The sequence below is a fragment of the Salvelinus alpinus genome, chromosome 28, assembly GCF_045679555.1.
Source record: "Salvelinus alpinus chromosome 28, SLU_Salpinus.1, whole genome shotgun sequence".
NCBI classification, from domain to species: Eukaryota; Metazoa; Chordata; class Actinopteri; order Salmoniformes; family Salmonidae; genus Salvelinus; species Salvelinus alpinus.
In genome coordinates, this window is record NC_092113.1 from 10051252 (window position 1) to 10073380 (window position 22129).

Below are 22129 nucleotides of genomic sequence, written 5' to 3' on the forward strand. Positions count from 1 at the left end.
CTTTTTAGAGAACATTTACAATACGGGAGAGTCAAGCAGGATGCTAGCGCATCAGGAATATGTCGTGGTTCAACCCACACAAGGTAGGGGGGTGTTTCCGCTTATCGGCGATGGAAAAAGACTGTATAAACCGGCATGCTTTGAACGCGGCAGCTTTCAGCTGATTGGTCTATGAGTTGTGGGTGGTCCCACCAATGTCTAACACATGTTCCCTTGGCCTACTCTCTGCACCCACACAATTAATGATGTGTTTATACAGGACTTTGACTTATGGTGTACAATGTTTTTGGTCCGCAAAACAGCACTGAACTCCGTTGCAAAAACACCATAATACTCAAATGTTTGTAGCAGGAATTATCTTGTATTTTTTACTATGTCAGTGTCAAGGCTGTAAATATATATGTGTTACTTGCGATGTATGCGTTACCTGGTCGTTTTGAATTGCAATGTACAGTATATAGGTCATATGACACCTGAAGATTTTAGGTGAATATTCCCTTGACACATTGGGGCGTGCAGGCTTACCTTCCTAGCAGGAGATGGGAGATGGGTGAGAGTAAGTGACTTGTTCTCTACGTAGTCAGTTTCCTGGTCTGATGTATCCCATCTGGCAGTCCGTTTTGCGGCTGTAGAGGAGTTTGAGGCAGCGGTTCAATTTGTTTCTCTGCACCTCATCCATCACCCTGAATGTGTGTGTGTGTGTGTGTGTGTGTGTGTGTGTGTGTGTGTGTGTGTGTGTGTGTGTGTGTGTGTGTGTGTGTGTGTGTGTGTGTGTGTGTGTGTGTGTGTGTGTGTGTGTGTGTGTGTGTGTGTGTGTGTGTGTGAGAGAGAGAGAGAGATCCCTCTCACTACATGGATTGACTGAGCCCTTAATTTGACCCCCCAGTTGCCTTTTCACCTCATTTAACACCTGATACAGTGGGGCAAAAAAGTATTTAGTCAGCCACCAATTGTGCAAGTTCTCCCACTTAAAAAGATGAGAGAGGCCTGTAATTTTCATCAGAGGTACACTTCAACTATGACAGACAAAATGAGAAGAAAAAAAATCCAGAAAATCACATTGTAGGATTTTTTATTTATTTATTTGCAAATTATTGTGGAAAATAAGTATTTGGTCAATAACAAAAGTTTATCTCAATACTTTGTTATATACCCTTTGTTGGCAATGACAGAGGTCAAACGTTTTCTGTAAGTCTTCACAAGGTTTTCACACACTGTTGCTGGTATTTTGGCCCATTCCTCCATGCAGATCTCCTCTAGAGCAGTGATGTTTTGGGGCTGTTGCTGGGCAACACGGACTTTCAACTCCCTCCAAAGATTTTCTATGGGGTTGAGATCTGGAGACTGGCTAGGCCACTCCAGGACCTTGAAATGCTTCTTACGAAGCCACTCCTTCGTTGCCCGGGTGGTGTGTTTGGGATCATTGTCATGCTGAAAGACCCAGCCACGTTTCATCTTCAATGCCCTTGCTGATGGAAGGAGGTTTTCACTCAAAATCTCACGATACATGGCCCCATTCATTCTTTCCTTTACATGGATCAGTCGTCCTGGTCCCTTTGCAGAAAAACAGCCCCAAAGCATGATGTTTCCACCCCCATGCTTCACAGTAGGTATGGTGTTCTTTGGATGCAACTCAGCATTCTTTGTCCTCCAAACACGACGAGTTGAGTTTTTACCAAAAAGTTACATTTTGGTTTCATCTGACCATATGACATTCTCCCAATCTTCTTCTGGATCATCCAAATGCTCTCTAGCAAACTTCAGACGGGCCTGGACATGTACTGGCTTAAGCAGGGGGACACGTCTGGCACTGCAGGATTTGAGTCCCTGGCGGCGTAGTGTGTTACTGATGGTAGGCTTTGTTACTTTGGTCCCAGCTCTCTGCAGGTCATTCACTAGGTCCCCCCGTGTGGTTCTGGGATTTTTGCTCACCGTTCTTGTGATCATTTTGACCCCACGGGGTGAGATCTTGCGTGGAGCCCCAGACCGAGGGAGATTATCAGTGGTCTTGTATGTCTTCCATTTCCTAATAATTGCTCCCACAGTTGATTTCTTCAAACCAAGCTGCTTACCTATTGCAGATTCAGTCTTCCCAGCCTGGTGCAGGTCTACAATTTTGTTTCTGGTGTCCTTTGACAGCTCTTTGGTCTTGGCCATAGTGGAGTTTGGAGTGTGACTGTTTGAGGTTGTGGACAGGTGTCTTTTATACTGATAACAAGTTCAAACAGGTGCCATTAATACAGGTAACGAGTGGAGGACAGAGGAGCCTCTTAAAGAAGAAGTTACAGGTCTGTGGGAGCCAGAAATCTTGCTTGTTTGTAGGTGACCAAATACTTATTTTCCACCATAATTTGCAAATAAATTCATTAAAAATCCTACAATGTGATTTTCAGGATTTTTTTTTCTCATTTTGTCTGTCATAGTTGAAGTGTACCTATGATGAAAATTACAGGCCTCTCTCATCTTTTTAAGTGGGAGAACTTGCACAATTGGTGGCTGACTAAATACTTTTTTGCCCCACTGTATATGTAACAAAAGGCTAATCTCAATAGCTAGTCCAGGTAAATCATGACATCACAAGTGGGGGGAGGGGCCTTTTCTGTTTTGTTCTCTATTGCTCCTCTATTGTTCCTCAAGCATCAGGGATTCCCATCAGACCAACTCCCTGAAATCAAAGCAAATCAAATTTTATTTGTCACATACACATGGTTAGCAGATGTTGATGCGAGTGTAGGGAAATGCTTGTGCTTCTAGTTCCGACAATGCAGTAATATCCAACGAGTAATCTAACCTAACAATTTCACAACAATTACCTTATACACACAAGTGTAAAGGAATTAATAAGAATATGTACATAAAAAAATATATGAATGAGTGATGGTATAGAACGGCTTAGGCAAGATGCAGTGGATGGTATAGAGTACAGTATATACATATGAGATGAGTAATGTAGGGTATGTAAACATATAAAAGTGGCATTGTTTAAAGTGGCTAGTGATACATTACATCAAGATGGCAAGATGCAGTAGATGGTATAGAGTACAGTATATGCATATGAGATGAGTAATGTAGGGTATGTAAACATATAAAAGTGGCATTGTTTAAAGTGGCTAGTGATACATTACATCAAGATGGCAAGATGCAGTAGATGGTATAGAGTACAGTATATGCATATGAGATGAGTAATGTAGGGTATGTAAACATATAAAAGTGGCATTGTTTAAAGTGGCTAGTGATACATTACATCAAGATGGCAAGATGCAGTAGATGGTATAGAGTACAGCATATGCATATGAGATGAGTAATGTAGGGTATGTAAACATATAAAAGTGGCATTGTTTAAAGTGGCTAGTGATACATTACATCAAGATGGCAAGATGCAGTAGATGGTATAGAGTACAGCATATGCATATGAGATGAGTAATGTAGGGTATGTAAACATATAAAAGTGGCATTGTTTAAAGTGGCTAGTGATACATTACATCAAGATGGCAAGATGCAGTAGATGGTATAGAGTACAGTATATGCATATGAGATGAGTAATGTAGGGTATGTAAACATATAAAAGTGGCATTGTTTAAAGTGGCTAGTGATACATTACATCAAGATGGCAAGATGCAGTAGATGGTATAGAGTACAGCATATGCATATGAGATGAGTAATGTAGGGTATGTAAACATATAAAAGTGGCATTGTTTAAAGTGGCTAGTGATACATTACATCAAGATGGCAAGATGCAGTAGATGGTATAGAGTACAGCATATGCATATGAGATGAGTAATGTAGGGTATGTAAACATATAAAAGTGGCATTGTTTAAAGTGGCTAGTGATACATTACATCAAGATGGCAAGATGCAGTAGATGGTATAGAGTACAGCATATACATATGAGATGTTTACATACCCTACATTACTCATTATATGAAGTGGCATTGTTTAAAGTGGCTAGTGATACATTTATTACATCAATTTTTCCATTATTAAAGTGGCTGGAGTTGACTAGGTATGTTGGCAGCAACCACTCAATGTTAGTGATTGCTGTTTAACAGTCTGATGGCCTTGATATAGAAGCTGTTTTTCAGTCTCTCGGCCCCTGCTTTGATGCACCTGTACTGACCTCGCCTTCTGGATGATAGCGGGGTGAACAGGCAGTGGCTCGGGTGGTTGTTGTCCTTGATGATCTTTTTGGCCTTCCTGTGAAATCGGGTGGTGTAGGTGTCCTGGAGGGCAGGTAGTTTGCCCCCGGTGATGCGTTGTGCAGACCACACTACCCTCTGGAGAGCCTTACGGTTATGGGTGGAGCAGTTGCTGTACCAGGTGATGATACAACCCGACAGGATGCTCTCGATTGTGTATCTGTAAAAGTTTGTGAGTGTTTTTGGTGACAAGCCGAATTTCTTCAGCCTCCTGAGGTTGAAGAGGCGCAGCTGCGCCTTCTTCACCACGCTGTCTGTGTGGGTGGACCATTTCAGGTTGTCCATGATGTGTACGCCGAGGAACTTAAAACTTTCTACCATCTCCACTACTGTCCCGTCGATGTGGATAGGGGGGTGCTCCCTCTGCTGTTTCCTGACGTCCACGGTCATCTCCTTTGTTTTGTTGACGTTGAGTTTGAGGTTATTTTCCTGACACCACACTCCGAGGGCCCTCACCTAATGCTCCCTGTAGGCCGTCTCGTCGTTGTTGGTAATCAAGCCTACCACTGTAGTGTCGTCTGCAAACTTGATGATTGAGTTGGAGGCGTGCATGGCCATGCAGTCGTGGGTGAACAGGGAGTACAGGAGAGGGCTGAGAACGCACCCTTGTTTTGTCTCACCAGGGGTGATGGTTGGATTCGCGTTTATCGTCGAAGGAATGAGCGTTACACCTAGGCCTGTACCGATTTGGAGGTGGAGTGTAACGCTCGAAGAGGATGGGTGTGGAGTCAGGCGCAGAGAGCAGAAGTATCTGGGGGAAAAAACGCTTTAATGTCCAAAACAGGAACACGTACAATGGGTGACGCCGAACACAGGCGTAACATACCAAACCCAAGTGCAACTGGCAAATCCGGACAGCGAAAACCCAACAATAAACAGAGTACACCTCTAACATAAACAGTAACAAGCCCGCACAAACACAAGCGGGCTAACCGAACTTAAATAACCCCAACCCAAAAACCCCAAAAAGGAACAGGTGAAAACAAATAGACAAAACCAAACGAAAAGGGAAAAGAGGGATCGGTGGCAGCTAGTAGACCGGCGACGACGAGCGCCGCCCGAACGGGAAGGGGAGCCACCTTCGGTGATATTCGTGACATGGAGGGTCCGTCATTGTCTGGGGCGGTGTGTCACAGCATCATCGGACTGAGCTTGTTGTCATTGCAGGCAATCTCAACGCTGTGCGTTACAGGGAAGACATCCTCCTCCCCCATGTGGTACCCTTCCTGCAGGCTCATCCTGACATGACCGTCCAGCATGACAATGCCACCAGCTATACTGCTCGTTCTGTGCATGATTTCCTGCAAGACAGAAATGTCAGTGTTTTGCCATGGCCAGCGAAGAGCCCGGATCTCAATCCCATTGAGCACTTTTGGGACCTGTTGGATCGGAGGGTGAGGGCTAGGGCCATTCCCTCCAGAACTAGCAAATCTGGTGCAGTCCATGAGGAGGAGATGCACTGCCATACTTAATGCAGCTGGTGGCCACACCAGATACTAACTGTTACTTTTGATTTTGACCCCCCCTTTGTTCAGGGACACATTATTACATTTCTGTTAGTCACGTCTGTGGAACTTGTTCAGTTTATGTCTCAGTTGTTGAATCTTGTTATGTTCATACAAATATTTACTCATGTTAAATTTGCTGAAAATAAACGCAGTTGACAGTGAGAGGACGTTTCTTTTTTTGATGAGTTTATATTGAATTGTTTTAAGAAGGTCGTACCAAGGATAATTTTGCTATTTGATTTAGAATTTTAACACCCCTTGAGTTATAAAAAAAAATATTAAAAAGTATTTGATGTTATACAAGCTCATTGAATAACAAATTCACTAGATGGAACAACAGATAGTCCCTCCCAAAAAATCTAAAGGAAGTTTGTTCTGAAGTGTCTAACCTATATCTGAGAGATATAAGAAAGACCAGGAAACATGATTATTATATATATTATTTTACATGTATTTAACCTCTTATTTTTGTCACTAAACAGTCTCCATATATACTGCCATTCATTTTTTAGATAATCTGATAATCTCCCTGGTACCGGGGGACCTTGAGACGAGTCTTGTGAGGCCTACAACCGACATGTACGTGTTCATGAGAGTCTCACCTTTACACATAGGGGCTTGCAACGCCAGGGTTGTGGGTTCATTCCCCACGGGGGGACCAGGATGAATATGTAGCCTCAAGAGCGTCTGTTCTGTAAATGACTAAGTGTAGCTAAGTGTAGCAATTTTGTGAGGAGGCCGATTTTCGCTGTTGTGTCATGGTCTGACAAACACCGCTCTAACTCTGTGACCTTTCACCGCAGATGTGGAACTGTTACATCGGCGGATGCGGTGGATTGAGACGCAGATATCGCTAACTTAAACAGAGAGATTTTGACGGGGATGTTTTTATGACGCTAATTCGATTTCTGCAGGGGCGCGGACATTGATCTTAGGCGGTTGAAGGGTTTCATTGGGCTATTACTGGACTACTTTTGTGTTTGTGTCACTGTTTCTGTACTGACTAGAATCAGGACCATTTGAAAGATCTAGGGTGAGTGTGTTTACCACTTGAGACCAGTACTAGACCCAAAGCAAAAACCATCAGAACTCGTGGTGCCGAGTTGAGGCCCCCTGACTGTATAGACTGTATTTTCAGTAGTTCAGGCATTACAGGAGAGGCATGTCTCGTAAGGCTGTCTCTCTCATCTGGCCGAGTGTAATGGAAAAATAAAAGAGGTGAAATTGTGATGAGATCCAGAGTTGATAAGATCAAAGCGAGCAGACGTGAGAGGGAAACTTTGGATGACGAGTGTGGTTCCTGGCATGGTTGACGCACGTCTGTGCAAAGTCTCTGGTCTCAGTGCCAGCGGCAGATGTACTTTCTAGATATACTGCCTGTTTGGCCTTTCAGGTTCACGTCCACATTTTTTTAATGTTTTCCGTTCAGTTTTATTGTGAATGTTGTGGATGCATTGAAATGTTGATTAAAAAATTATTACTTTAAAAACTTTGAACAATAAAAACGACATTTTTCTTCTTAATACACCATAAAGTGGTCAACCAATATATATATTTTTTTTACAGCACCGATTATATTCAGTGTCTATGTTCTCAACAAAGACCATTAGCAAAACCAACCAGATGTAAATTCCCACTTAGTTGTCATCTTGTGCCGGAGGATATGCTGCTGTGAGCACTTTGTAGTTGTTAAACATTGTTGGCTGAGATAAAAGTGAACAAGGATGAAAAACAAATAAGTCTTAATTATTCCCTGGGTGGATGGAACATTAAAAAAGTTGAGTTGTTCAGTGCTTAGAAATAAAGATGTGTTCTTACTTTTCATGATATCTTTCACTCAGAGGCACAGGCACCAGATATTGTGTTGTACAAGTCATTGAATGACTTTGTAATAAACATGTAACGAAGCCAGTGTTGTTGTTTTTCGGCCTTGCAAAGCCAAATTCTAAACTGTTGCCTGGCATCTTGGAACCTTCAACTTGTAATTCCTGTGCCTATTCATAGTTTGACTTTAATCTCTCGCAAATCTGAACCGGAACACAGGTTCAGAGGTCTAATTCACTTCCAGAACCCTGTACTTTAGCCAACTCCTCTGACTATTATTGTCATACCATTGGCAACATTTTACTTGTAGTAATGCACAGCATGGGCTAAATCGCTGTAATACTGACAAATCCTCTAGCCGCGGGATGTCTCAACTTCCCTTTGAACAATGTCCACAAGAAGGTAGCGATTATTTATGTAGATATCACGTCAAATTTGCTATGTGTGGTAATTGCATGCTGCAGTATTGCTGTTATGTTAAAGGGTACATGTTCCTTCTTAAATGTTCCTTCTTCGTCTCCAGGCTGTGTGGTAACTGTCTCGGGGAGGGCGACATTCGCCAGTAACAAGTCTATGGAGATCGAGGTGTTTGTGGACGCCGATCCTCTGATAGAGGCTGAGAAGGGGAAGTACCGGGCCGTCACAGCCTTCTTCACCTACATCTCCCTGGACATGCAGGGCAAGCCTCTACCCATCCCCCCTATGAAGGTACCATATACATATAATTCTTAGAAAAGTGAATTGACTCCAACCCCATTGCTTGGTGCCTACCATAGATATAGAATTATGTTCTAGGAATTATATTTCTATGGTAGACACCAAACAGAAGGGTTGGAGTCAATTCCGTCTGGAATTCAGTCTGTTCAGGAAGTAAATTGAAATGCAATTCATGAATTTCCAATGGGCTAAGATTTTGTTTGTGGGCAGTCAGGAGAATTTCAGCCAACAGCTACAAACTGAATATGCATTGTCTTGTGTAAGTGACCAATTTGGTTTGCACACTAATTGAAGACTATCAGCCAACAAGTCCAGGGCCTGTATTCATAAAGCGTCTCTACAGTAGGAGTACTGATCTTGGATCAGGTGCCCCCTATCCTTGTAATTCATTGTGATCTATAAGACGAAACTGATCATAAATCAGAACTCCTGTTTGAGACGCTTAATGAATACGGGCCCAGGAGAGTGTGGCAGTACATCTAAGGAGCTAAAAGGGTCATTCTTGAATTGCGGTAGCATTTGCATCCCTCGCATTTGCAACCATGAAAAACACTTTAAAACCTGTTTGGGAAAGGCGTGCCGCTAGCGGGACACCTCGACAACATCCGGTGAAATGGCAGAGTGGCCAAATTCAAATTAAATTACTATAAATATTAAACTTTCATGAAATCACAAGTGCAATACATCAAAATAAAGCTTAACTTGTTTTTAATCCAGCCGCCATATCAGATTTCAAAAAGGCTTTACGGCGAAAGCAAACCATGCGATTATCTGAGGACAGCGCCCAGCACACAAATGCATAACAAATCATTTTCAATCAGGGAGTTGCGACACGAAAGTCAGAAAAAGCGATATAATATATGCCTTACCTTTGAAGATCTTCTTCTGTTGGCACTCCAAAAGGTCCCAGTTACATTACAAATTGTCCTTTTGTTCGATAATGTCCTTCTTTATATCCATAAAAACTTAGTTTAGCTGGCGCTTTTCAGTCAATAATCCACTCAGTTTCCCTCCATCAAAATGCATACAAAATGAATCCCAAACGTTACTAATAAACTTTTCCAAACAAGTCAAACAACGTTTATAATCAAACCTTAGGTATCCTAATATGCAAATAAATGATCAAATTTAAGACGGAGAATAGTATGTTCATTACCGGAGATAAATAAGAAAGAATGCGCTTTCCTCCACGCGCTTGGAAACACTACAGCCAAAATGGGAGCCACCTAAAACAAACTACAATTTCTGGGTCATTTTTCCAAAACCCAGCCTGAAACTCTTTCTAAAGACTGTTGACATCTAGTGGAAGCCCTAGGAACTGCAATTTGGGAGGACTTGGGCTTATAATTATAGTACTAGCCATTGAAAACAGTGGTAAGGTGAACATTTTTTGGGGGGGATGGTTTGTCCTCGGGGTTTCGCCTGCCGTATCAGTTCTGTTATACTCACAGACATAATTTTAACAGTTTTAGAAACTTTAGAGTGTTTTCTATCTAAATCTACCAATTATATGCTTCTGGGCCTGAGTGGCAGGCAGTTTACTTTGGGCCCGCTTTTCATCCGGACGTGAAAATACTGCCCCCTATCCCAAATAGTTACACATCGTACATGTTTTTGTTTACATTGGTCTGTTTATCAATGATAAAACGTAATGCAAGTCATTTATACAGCAAAACTTTCTGTTTATGCATTGTTTAAAGCTAGAATCCTTAATTGGTGAAACGGCCACGTCAGTTTGGGATATTATACAACAACAAAGAAGTTACTGCAAACAACAAACACCGTTTTCTTCCCCTCTGACGTCACTGCACGAGCGATAGAACAGCACAATATGGACTGCAATTTTTACCTCGATGCATGACGCTCCCCACCTCGGCTTCGTCAACAAAACAATAACAACGGCCATGGGGCGGACTGTATCTTTAAAGTACTTAGAGCAATCTTTAAAGTACTTAGAGCAAGCAAATTTGCTTGTCCCGGTAGTGACCCAGTAGAGTTGTGTTTCAGGGATTTTGAGATCTATTGAGATTTAGATATCTATTATTTTTTTATGATAGAAAGTAAACAAACTACTTGTATATATTGTATAGATCATCAATAAAAAGAAAGACGCCTATTAAAATAACTTGTTTTTACAAATATCATGTGTCCCGAAGTTTAATGTCATTGGTGTTACCGCCTTGAAAATGACAACGATTACAAAGATATACAAGGATCTTTAGCGTTCCCTCTAGTGGCAAATTGTTATTGGGGGAGGGGTCTATATTAAGTATTAGCTAATCACACCCTTTTAGTCTGTCATACATTTGAGGATTCCATTGATAATTTGATCAAAAGTGTCACTTGGTGTTACTCAATTTAAATGAAGGGAAATTACATTGTGAGCAAAATTATTAATCATATCACTTTAGTAAATTATTTTTAAAGGGTTAATTAGGTTAGATTTGAGCATCTGTGACCTCCATTTCAGAAAATCCTATTTGACCTAAAATGTATCATTGGTGTAACTGTCAAATGGTGTAATCTCAGTTAACCCAGAACCAAAGTCTTGCGTATTTGGTCAGATGCTCGATTAAGTTCTGGGTCCATACGTGTTAAGAGAAGAGACAAAACGAGGATCGGAACCTGGAACGAAGAGCTCCCACCCTCTCTCTTTGCAAGTTAGGGGTAGGCCAAATGTCCCCTCCCCTTCCGAAATGTAAAAGATGCTAACACCTGGGAAACTAATACTGCTCATTATCGCACACATCCTGTTGTATCATGACAGACCTACAGTACCATTCATGTTTACGTAGTCTTTCCGTGAGAGATTATCATCGGTGTTACTACTCCTACTGGTGGCACAATGGTATCAAAATGGTACAACATATTTAAAGTCATTAAGCTGCCATATTAGTTGATTTAGAATGGGAATATGTACCCAAATACATTTAAATATTTTTTTGTTGTTGAGAAAATTGAAGTTCATTTTCTTTTTTAAATGCCATTGCAAATGCCACTGCAATTCAAGAACGATGCAAAAGGCAGACGGAGTACATTGGTTTTTCCTGTGTTATTTCTTTGAAAATAGGCTGGAATGGAAAATGTGCAAGATGAAAGGCTTGCAAGTTAGTTTTGATAAAAAGCAAAGTGTGGAAATGAATTGATGTGGCGGTGTGTGTGATGCGTTTCTTAGAGCACTGTAGGTAATACAGAGCTTACCCCCCCCCCCCCCCCCCCCACACACACACACGCACACACACCTATCCGTAGCCACTCTGCTCTGTGTCGTTCTCTGTCTTGCTCTTACTACCATGCCAAGGGGATTATAATACCACCAGTATACACTCCACCCTTTTGGAAAGGAACACCATCTATCCTACACAGACTGCATCCCTAGCCTAGACACTTCCTAGCCACATCAGAAAGACAGAACTGAACCCCCCCCCCCCCCTTTATTCTCCCTTCAGTAAGCACACATTTCCATTTCAGACAAACCTCTCTGTCTTTAGCATTGTCCTTTGTGCATTAATCAGCTAGGTTACCGTTTTAGACGGTATTTCAGATCCTGATCACAAGGCCTTTGTTTTCAGGGAGATCGAAGAGTGGCGCTGAACATTATTGTAATTTCTGGTGCACGCTTGCTTTTAAAACGCTTTTAAAAACATCCACCTCTTTTAAGAATTAGGCCAAATAAGGCTAGACTGCCAGTGCTCCTGTGCTGAGTCATCACATTACTGGCAAAACAATAACAAACATAACATTGTAGATTTCAGTGGCCCATTATGTATATTTCTCATGATACACTAATAGTAATAAATAAATCAATCAGTCAATCAGTACTAACAAGGAAGATAATATTGTTGGGGACGAGGGGTCTTAATGAAGACTTTTTATGGCTTGGCCGAGCGCTCCAACGATGGACGGTGTACCCATCCGTACACCATTGATCTGAACATTTCTATTCCTAGCAATCCCACTGAGCCCCAGAGGCTGGCATCACATGCAAGAGGAAATGTGTAACGTGTATCACTACAATCAACGCCACGACTGATTTTAAATGAAATCTTAATTAGAAATATACTACTAAATTCATATTGGCAATTTTTTGGTTGATCTGCTATTTCCTGGAAGAAGTCGCTTTGTTTTCTACGTCTTGGCTATCATAATGGATTTGGCACAATATAAGATGAAAACAAAAAATAATCAAACTCATGAAAAGACAAAATAAACTGACAGTTGGTGTGTGTGTGTTTGCGTGTGTGCGTGCGCGTGCGTGCGTGCGAATTCTGGCCTGTGTGTGTTCTTACTCAGGGCACTGAACCATGTGCAATTTAAGCAAAAAGAGTGGAGTTGACTCGGTACTGAAATAACATCACAACGCAGTGTTTTGATTGCCATTCACTCAGGGTCTATAAAAATAATATGAACATTGGCTGAACAAATGTCAACGTCTCCTTCTGTAATTGCACTTGTCACGTTGTGACCGATTACACATGTTCCAACACTATAAATAGCCTATCGACAGGCCTCCGCCTGACATATTTTGGCTCCAGGTAATTTTTGCTCTCTCAAGTGAAAAATCTCTGCCGTCTATTTTTAGCGTTTCCATTTTTAGCTCAGCAGGGAGGGGGGAGTGTGTGTGTGGGGGGGTTAGTTGGGATTGGCTGCTAGTGTCTGTGGATAGGCAGAGGAGGGGAGCGGAGAGGGGGGATAATCAGCCTCAGCATCAGTACCCTTGAACATGGCCACAGTAAGAAAATAGTGAAAATGAGTCAAAGTCCACTGACTGTGTGTCCCTGAAAGACGTTGTGTTTCCATGGAGCCAGGAGTGGTACGCCCATGTATTAGGCTCTCTTCTCTGTACAGATGGGAGTGACAGTAGATACTGGGCAAAGAGCAGACTGGACTCATTGGACAGACATTTACTTTTTTATATTTGATTTTTGCACCTCCAAGTATGATATATTACGTTACAAATGCAATAATGGTCTGGTTACTTAAGACAGAAACAAAATGATGGAGGTCGGATGGGTGGGAATATACCGTCTAGCAATCCAAAGGTTACGTGTTGGAGACAACTGTAACATTTTAGCTAACCCTTTTCCTTAACTTAATTCACCTAACCTGCTATGTAAATTATCCTAACCTTTGTTGTTAGCTCTCCTAACCTTTTCAGTAAATTCTCCTAACCTTTGTAATTTGTTCAGCTAACCAAAAATGTACCTCCTAAGCAGCCTGGTTTCAGAAAAAGATGTATAATACGAATGATAAGTTACTTCATCCAATTCGTATGATATTGTACGACCGCTTTTCAATTCATGACGTAACCTAACGTCAAGTAATATATCATACTAAATGGAGGGAACTAATTTACATACCAAATCCTACAAATTTCCCTGAGGCCAGGTTGCAAAGAGATTAAGAAACATTTTGTGATGGAGAGAGAGAGAGCTGGAGGGCGAGAGAGAGAGAGAGATGGAGAGAAAGACAGGGAGAAAGAGGAAGGGAAAGATGAAGAGAGAGAGAAAGAGGAAGATGGAGAGAAAGAGAGAGATGGAGAGGGAGAGAATAAAGATGGAGAGAAAGATTGGGCGAGAGGAAGAGGAGGAGGAAAAGGAGAGAGTGACTTGACAGCCCTGGGTTTTTATTCCTCTTTCTGGCTCCCTCCATCCCTCCCTGCCTCACTCCATCCCTCCCTGCCTCACTCCATCCCGCTACAGAGCTGGCATAGTCTCAGCTGGCCCCTTTGACATGAAAACAAGCAGGGTTGTCATGGCAACCTCCACTAGATCACATGAAGCAGCCTGCAATTATTTTTAGATGCCTCCCATTGAACATGATCATCAACCGGTTAATGGCTGTGCCCATGTCAGGATTGTACCTCAACAATATTTTCGAAACAATTTTTTCCCGTTGATAATATTCAAAAAAATATTTTCTACCACTTCAAGTCCACTGATCAAAGGTAGTGAGAACAAGTCGACTTGTAAAATAGATCAATTTTGACGACAATTTTGACGACATGTGGATTGATGGCATATCATAGCGTATTAGATTCTAGAAGGGAGGGAATAGAGAATGAAAGTTGTTGGGATGAATCCCACCTCTGATTCGAATGAAAAGCCAACAGGGAGGATTTAGATTTTTCACCCAATGTGTTGTTTCATGTATTCCAGAAGCTTTTAATTGTGCAGCTTGACATCCATGCGAGGGTAGAAAGTCTATATTTAGGTTTAGAGCTTTGCCACACAGTGTATTTGAAACTAAACACTATTTGGACTACAACATATGCTAAGTTGAAGAGTCAAAATGTCACCCTTTATCTCACATAAACACACATACATACATACACACACACACACACACACACACACACACTATCCTTATGGGGACCAAAACATTTATTCCCATTCAAAATCCTATTTTCCTTAGCCTTAACCTTAACCCCTACTCCTAAACCTACCCCTAACCTCGAAACCTAAACCTCACCCCCAATCCCTAACCCTAATTCTAATTGTAATCCTCACCCTTAACCTAACCCCTAAAATAGCCTTTTTCCTTGTTGGGCCTGGTGAAATATCCCCACTTGTCCGAATTTTCCTTGTTTTACTATCCTTGTGAGGACTTCTGGTCCCCACAAGAACACTAAAACCAAACACACACACACACACCTAGGACACCATCCAACCACATACCACTAGTGCAGATGGCTATTATTTTTATTTTACTGGTTACTTACTGTTTAGTGCCACTGTTCAGGCGAGGGTGGCATTTGGCATGTCACTGATGCCTGTGACTGCTCCAATAACAGGCCATGCCAACACAGCGGAGCCCTCTGGCATTTCTCTGGCACCCTCTGAGCTGGCCTCCCTCCACCCTCGGTGCCAAGTTTCTGCCACTGCATCCATCATCACCCTCTCAGTCTGTCTACAGCCTTCTCCTGCCCTCCTTTTAGACAGCTAACAGACAACTGATCTGTAGGTCTCAGTACTGGGGCTGTGTCTGAAAAGACTCCCTTTTCAAGGTATGTTGTGCTGCTTTTGGCAGCCCAAACTCCAAAGGGTTACGTGCATATACAGTAAATCATTTTGGGCAGGCCCTGTTTTAGACTGCAGACGACTGTTCTGTGGGTTTGGGAGGTCATGGGAGTACTGGGACTGGTCTTGCATTTGAAATGGCACCCTATTCCCTATGTAGTGCACTACTTTTGACCAGGGCTCACATTCCCTTTGTATCACAGGATCCCAGCTTGTACCTTTACTGCTTGCCAGATCCAATTACTTTTTATTTAAGCACTCACCCAAGATTGGGTGTTTTCAATTGGTTAATAGTTCATGACGAGTTGGCTGGACTCAGACAGAGTTTTTCCTGGGTCACATGGTCATCATCTCAATTACTTTTTAGATGTACATTTATTTCATATAGCAGACACTCTTATCCAAAGCACTTACCACCCCCATCTTGAACAGAGGTCTTTAACAGCAAAGCAATTTTGCTGTAAATCTGTCTCTCTCGGCTTTCTCTTTCTCCCTCTCTCTCTCTCTCTCTCTCTCTCTCTCTGAGTGTCTATCCTTGAGTAACCTCAAGATAATGTCCCATTATGCAGGACCCAGTCGCTCTCAGGCCAGTTACAAAGGCCTAATGCCATAGATAATTGAGCCATTATGGACGCAACAAACCACTTACAGTACAAGACCCCTTTTTGTCTCTGACACTACAGTAGCCTATATTAGTAGTATATACCTTGAAACCCAGCAACAGCAGGCACGTAAATGGCTACCCATACAGGACTAGCCATTTCATATCATCGACATACAGTTGAAGTCGGAAGTTTACATACACTTAGGTTGGAGTCATTAAAACTCATTTTTCAACCACTCCACAAATTTCTTGTTAACAAACTATAGTTTTGACAAGTCGGTTAGGACATCTACTTTGTCCATGACACAAGTTATTTTTCCAACAATTGTTTACAGACAGATTATTTCACTTATAATTCACTGTATCACAATTCCAGTGGGTCAGAAGTTTACATACACTAAGTTGGCTGTGCCTTTAAACATCTTGGAAAATTCCAGAAAATTATGTAATGGCTTTAGAAGCTTCTAATCGGCTAATTGACATTATTTGAGCCAATTGGAGGTGTACTTGTGGATGTATTTCAAGGCCTACCTTCAAACTCAGTGCCTCTTTGCCTGACATCATACGAAAATCAAAAGAAATCAGCCAAGACCTCAGAAAAAAAATTGTAGACCTCCACAAGTCTGGTTCATCCTTGGGAGCAATTTCCAAATGCCTGAAAGTACCACGTTCGTCTGTACAAACAATAGTACGCAAGTATAAACGTCATGGGACCACGCAGCCGTCATACCGCTCAGGAAGGAGACGCGTTCTGTCTCCTAGAGATGAACGTACTTTGGTCCGAAAAGTGCAAATCAATCCCAGAACAACAGCAAAGGACCTTGTGAAGATGCTGGAGTTAACCGGTACAAAAGTATATATACTGTATATCACAGTAAAACGAGTCCTATATCGACATAACCTGAAAGACTGCTCAGCAAGGAAGAAGCCACTGCTCCAAAACCAACATAAAAATGCCAGACTACGGTTTGCAACTGCACATGGGGACAAAGATTGTACTTTCGGGAGAAATGTCCTCTGGTCTGATGAAACAAAAATGGAACTGTTTGGCCATAATGACCATCGTTATGTTTGAAGGAAAAAGGGGGAGGCTTGCAAGCCGAAGAACACCATCCCAGCATCATGTGGGGGTGCTTTGCTGCAGGAGGGACTGGTGCACATCACAAAATAGATGGCATCATGAGGGAGGATGTGGATATATTGAAGCAACATCTCAAGACATCAGTCAGGAAGCTAAAGCTTGGTTGCAAATGGGTCTTCCAAATGGACAATGACCCCAAGCATACTTCCAAAGTTGTGGCAAAATGGCTTAAGGACAACAAAGTCAAGGTATTTGAGTGGCCATCACAAAGCCCTGACCTCAATCCCATAGAACATTTGTGGGCAGAACTGAAAAAGCGTGTGCGAGCAAGGACACCTACAAACCTGACTCAGTTACACCAGCTCTGTCAGGAGGAATGGGCCAAAATTCACCCAACTTATTGTGGGAAGCTTGTGGAAGGCTACCCGAAACGTTTGACCCAAGTTAAACAATTTAAAGGCATTGCTACTGTTAGGTTCTTATTTTTCAGAATAAATTACTCACGGACACTAGAGAACCTTTAACCTTTAACCAAGTTTAATTATTCCCAAAGGTTCTGTACAGCTGTACTCAGACACCAAAACATTTATCTTCGTCACAGTTATATACATCCTACTTAAGACACGCCTTCTCTCCAGTCCTTACATCTTATGGTTCAACAGAAAGAGGGTAACAGGATATCAAACCCGTATTACTCCCTTACGGGAATCTGTCCTCACCCCTGATCTCAACCCCTCCTTCATCTAATCCACAGATGTCCATCTGTCTCCCCTGTATCAACACGGTGCTCTGCTCCCATCCCCCAACACATTCCACAGCTATCTGTCTTTCTACAGAGGCCCAGTCTCTTTCTCCTTGGATTCTCCTTTGATTCTATACTTCTTTCCTATCATTTATTTAATATCTCAATGTTCAAAATGTCGAATCCAACACTACCAAATGCTAATTGAGTGTACGTAAACTTCTGACCCACTGGGAATGTGATGAAAGAAATAAAAGCTGAAATAAATCATTCTCTCTACTATTATTCTGACATTTCACATTCTTAAAATAAAGTGGTGATCCTAACTGACCTAAGAAAGATAATTTTTACTAGGATTAGATGTCAGGAATTGTGAAAAACGGAGGTTAAATGTACTTGGCTATGGTGTATGTAAACTTCCGACTTCAACTGTATAGTGTAGTGAACTCATTTTTAAAGTCTACTGTTGAAACAAAAATGGCTGTGTCCTGTAAAAAAGGGAGGTGAGTGGACCACTGAAGTGTGCTTCATGCGATGTAGTTGTTTTCTGTTAGTACATAAATTGTTGTTTTGGGACAATGCAATAAGCTTTTTCACAGGGAATAGCATTCTCTTTGTGTGCTGTTGCAAGTGAGACGTCAGAGGTGACAGATTTGATGGGGGGATGGAAACTGAAAGGAAGGAAACTGATTTGAAAGCGGTCAGTTAGAGGGAGAGGAAAAAAGTCCCGCAGCGCTGGTAAAATGGAACCGCGCGTCTAGCGCTTCCAACTGACTGAACATGGTGTATTGAGGCTGATTTGAGAAGCCATTGAAATTCAATGAGCGCAGCTACGTGGGCAGTTAAGGGAAAGCAAGACAGAGGAGATATTGTGGCTGACCACATAGTCCTGTATTTGGAGTTCGTAGCTGAGGAGAGCACTGTCTAAAATTCAGGGATGTTGTTAATGAATCCTATTCTCTTTTAAAAGTCGGGGTATTTTATGAAATAATCTGAGAAGGTGTCCAAATGTTGTGTGAAATATATGTGTAACAGACCTTCATTAAGCCAGGCGAGCTCACTCAAGCACTGTATTTGAAATGATTTCAAATAATTTTTGAACCCAGATCTGATTTTTGATTTTATTTAACCTTGATGTGTAATAATTGCATTAAACAAAGATACAAACCACAACACAGTAGTGGTTTAGTCTGTCCTATAAAAACATGAATATAGTTAAGCATTAAGGCCAGAGAGGGTGTGATATATGGCCAATATACCAAGGCTAAGGGCTGTTCTTAGGCACGGCGCCACGCGGAGTTACCATGGTTACCATTGTAATTTTAGCAGGTTTTGTTTTGTCATACCCGTGGTATACGGTCTGATATACCATGGCTGTCAGCCAATCAGCATTCATTTTGCAGTTTACCACTCCTTTTACTACCAGACCAGATTGCTGTCCGTTATAAGCGTTCATAAAACAGGTGAATATAATCTGAAAAATATGGGAAATGCAGCTTGAACGTTATAAAGAGGATTGTTGTGACTGAATAATTTTCTAATCGTGACATCTACATGTGTGGGGGTTAAACAGTAGAAAGAGATGGTGGTGCAGCGTTATCATTGGTGATTAGGACAAAGCCACCGAGGGAATACCAAACGATGCAGAGACACAGAAAGGATATTTAGCCTAGCACTGGCGTGTCTCATGTAGTTATGCAAATGCACATCAATGGGTGCACAAACACATGCACGCACACACACACTCACATAGACATGCACACACACATGGACGATGATGCATGTCAAATCAAATCAAAGTTTAACATGTACACACACTCTCTCTCTCTCTCTCTCTCTCTCTCTCTCTCGCTGTCTCTGTCTCACACACACTCACACCTCAGTTTCCCATCCTCTCCATAATCATTTCCTCACCGATGACAAAACAATAGCGAGACACATTTCACTCTGACTGTTATGAGCTACCTTGTTCATTAACAACCGTCAGATCTAGATTTTAATTGGCTTCTCCCATTAGACAAAATGCCACATTATACCTGTTGTGAACTGCAGTGTCCTTTGTTACGTGTGTAATTAAAGACATAAAACCCAGAAAGAGGGAGCGAGAGAGAGCAAGGGAGAGAGAGAGAGAGTGCGAGAGAGCGAGGGAGGGAGGGAGAGAGCGAGGGAGGGAGAGAGCGAGGGAGGGAGAGAGCGAGGGAGAGAGCGAGGGAGAGAGAGAGAGGGAGAGAGAGGGAGAGGTAGAGAAATTACAGTGCAGTGTTGTATCCTCCGCTGCATGCAAACAGCTTTAAGATAATACAAATAACAAGAAGACATGTGGTGTGTAAGATATACCACTGCTCAGACGTTCTTATCAAAAACACCTTACTGTAGAGTGAGTTCATACATTATTAGCTTGTGTATGTGATGCCTTGGGGGATTGAACCCACAATCTTCTTTTTGCCAAGGCTATGCACTTACCAACTGAGCCACACAGGACCAGGTGTATGTGTATGTGTGGTGAGCCATCGTCTTGACAAAAGGTTGTGTTTGTTATATTCCCGAAGTCCTCCCTGCCTTAACTGTTAGTACCTAATCAGCTGGGCTGTGTGCCATGCAGTCTCTCTGACTACACAGCCTCTGCCCCTTCAGCTTAATTCAATTTGTTCAAGACGGGAACTGTTTAGTGCCCTCTGCCCCCCCTCCCCTCCCCCTCCACATACACACACACACAAACACACACACATGCGAGCATACACACACGTACGCACACACAAACACACACACACACACACTCATCCAATGCCCAGAGCAACAGGACAGCCAGTGACCCAGGAAGGAGTTCCTTCAAGGTCACATGATGTCATCCTTTGGAAGAAAAAACAGCTGAGGCAAAGACAAATGTTTATTTTAGCTCTCAGATGGCCTCAGTGTTGTAGAGAGTGCTTTAGACATGCACCATGTCCATGTTACACTAACTGCTGGCTAATATAGGATCATGTTTTCCTCTTTATTGCAATACAGATTCACCTTTGCAGTGTGTGTGGTGCAGTAGTCATGTGAAATAATCTAGAAGTGTAGGTACATGTAAATGTTAAGACACATTTTTATTTATGGATTATGTTAATTGCGTAAATTAAAAAGTAAGTGCATCAACATGAGTTGTCCATTCATAAAATGTGTAGGGTAAATTGCCACAGTAGATTTGTCGTGGTATACTAGGAAATATTTGATTTCAGTAGCACAGAATGATTGTCGAATGGTTAAATCTATGCTTAGTCTGGCTCAGTGAGTAGTTTTAATTTATACCAGAGACAATAGAATCCTGTGGAAGTCAAAAATTCTTGAAAGATTTTGGAGGAAAGCAGGAATTGAATTTAACACCGATAAAAGCTTTAGAGAGCGGTAGTACAGTGGTCAGTAATGGTTTCAATTGTGATCAGCTGTGCGCGGGATTTGAGCTCATATGGTTTAACGAGAGATCACCTGGAGAAAATACGTTGGCCACCAATGGCTGCAATCGGCCCATAGTGTTTTTTTTAAAGAATACCAATATTATCCCTGATTTAAAGACAACCCAGATTTTTCTAAAGAATATTATTGTATGTATAATAATAATATTATCGAATCTCAGTGGGCCTCAGAAAGGAAAGGGTTGAGAACGCTTGAGCTACATATTTTTGGTATATTTTCATAGATAGACAGATTTATTTCACGATTTAAAACAAAATACAACCACATGTGGATAATGCGTTTCAATCATCGAGGATGGCACAATGTAACGAGTCCTGTGTGTTGCTGGTGAGAGAGTCAGGCGCAGGACAGCAGATACGAGTTTAAAAAAAACTTGCTTTACTCAAAAACGACAAATATACAAACTAACATCTTGAGCACACACAGACGGACCGAAATTACAATAAACAATCACTCACAAAAACCATGTGGGGAACAGAGGGTTAAATAATGAACAAGTGATTATGGGATTGACAACAGGTGTGTGAAACAAAGACAAAACAAATGGAAAATGAAAAGTGGATCGGCAGTAGCTAGAAAGCCGGTGACGTCGACCACCGAACGCCGCCCGAGCAAGGAGAGGGACCGACTTCGGCGGAAGTCGTGACACACAAAAAAGTTTGAAAACGTATTTCCATGTTCCTCTTAAATATATGGTTCAAAAGTTAACAAACATAAACATAGTAGTCCTAGGCTCCACAGGAGGTCTAGCCTGCTAGCCATACTTTGGTTACTTTAATTTAAATTTAAATTTTTCACCTTTATTTAACCAGGTAGGCCAGTTGAGAACAAGTTCTCATTTACTACTGCGACCTGACCAAGGTCAAGCAAAGCAGTGCGACACAAACAACAACACAGAGTTACACATGGAATAAACAAACATACAGTCAATAACACAATAGAAAAAGTCTATATACAGTGTGTGCAAATGGCTTGAGCAAAT

At 41.8% G+C, this 22129-nt stretch overlaps 1 protein-coding gene across 5 annotated transcripts in view; it reads left to right on the top strand.

The window, feature by feature from the left end:
- The window catches only part of acot7 (acyl-CoA thioesterase 7), a 70887-nt gene that overhangs the window by 44191 nt on the left and 4567 nt on the right, over positions 1–22129 (top strand). For all 5 annotated transcript variants that reach the window (XM_071371545.1, XM_071371547.1, XM_071371546.1 and 2 more), the window contains one exon: positions 8052–8236. In XM_071371545.1, coding sequence (XP_071227646.1) covers positions 8052–8236 — 185 coding nt within the window. The remainder of the gene's footprint in view (positions 1–8051; positions 8237–22129) is intronic.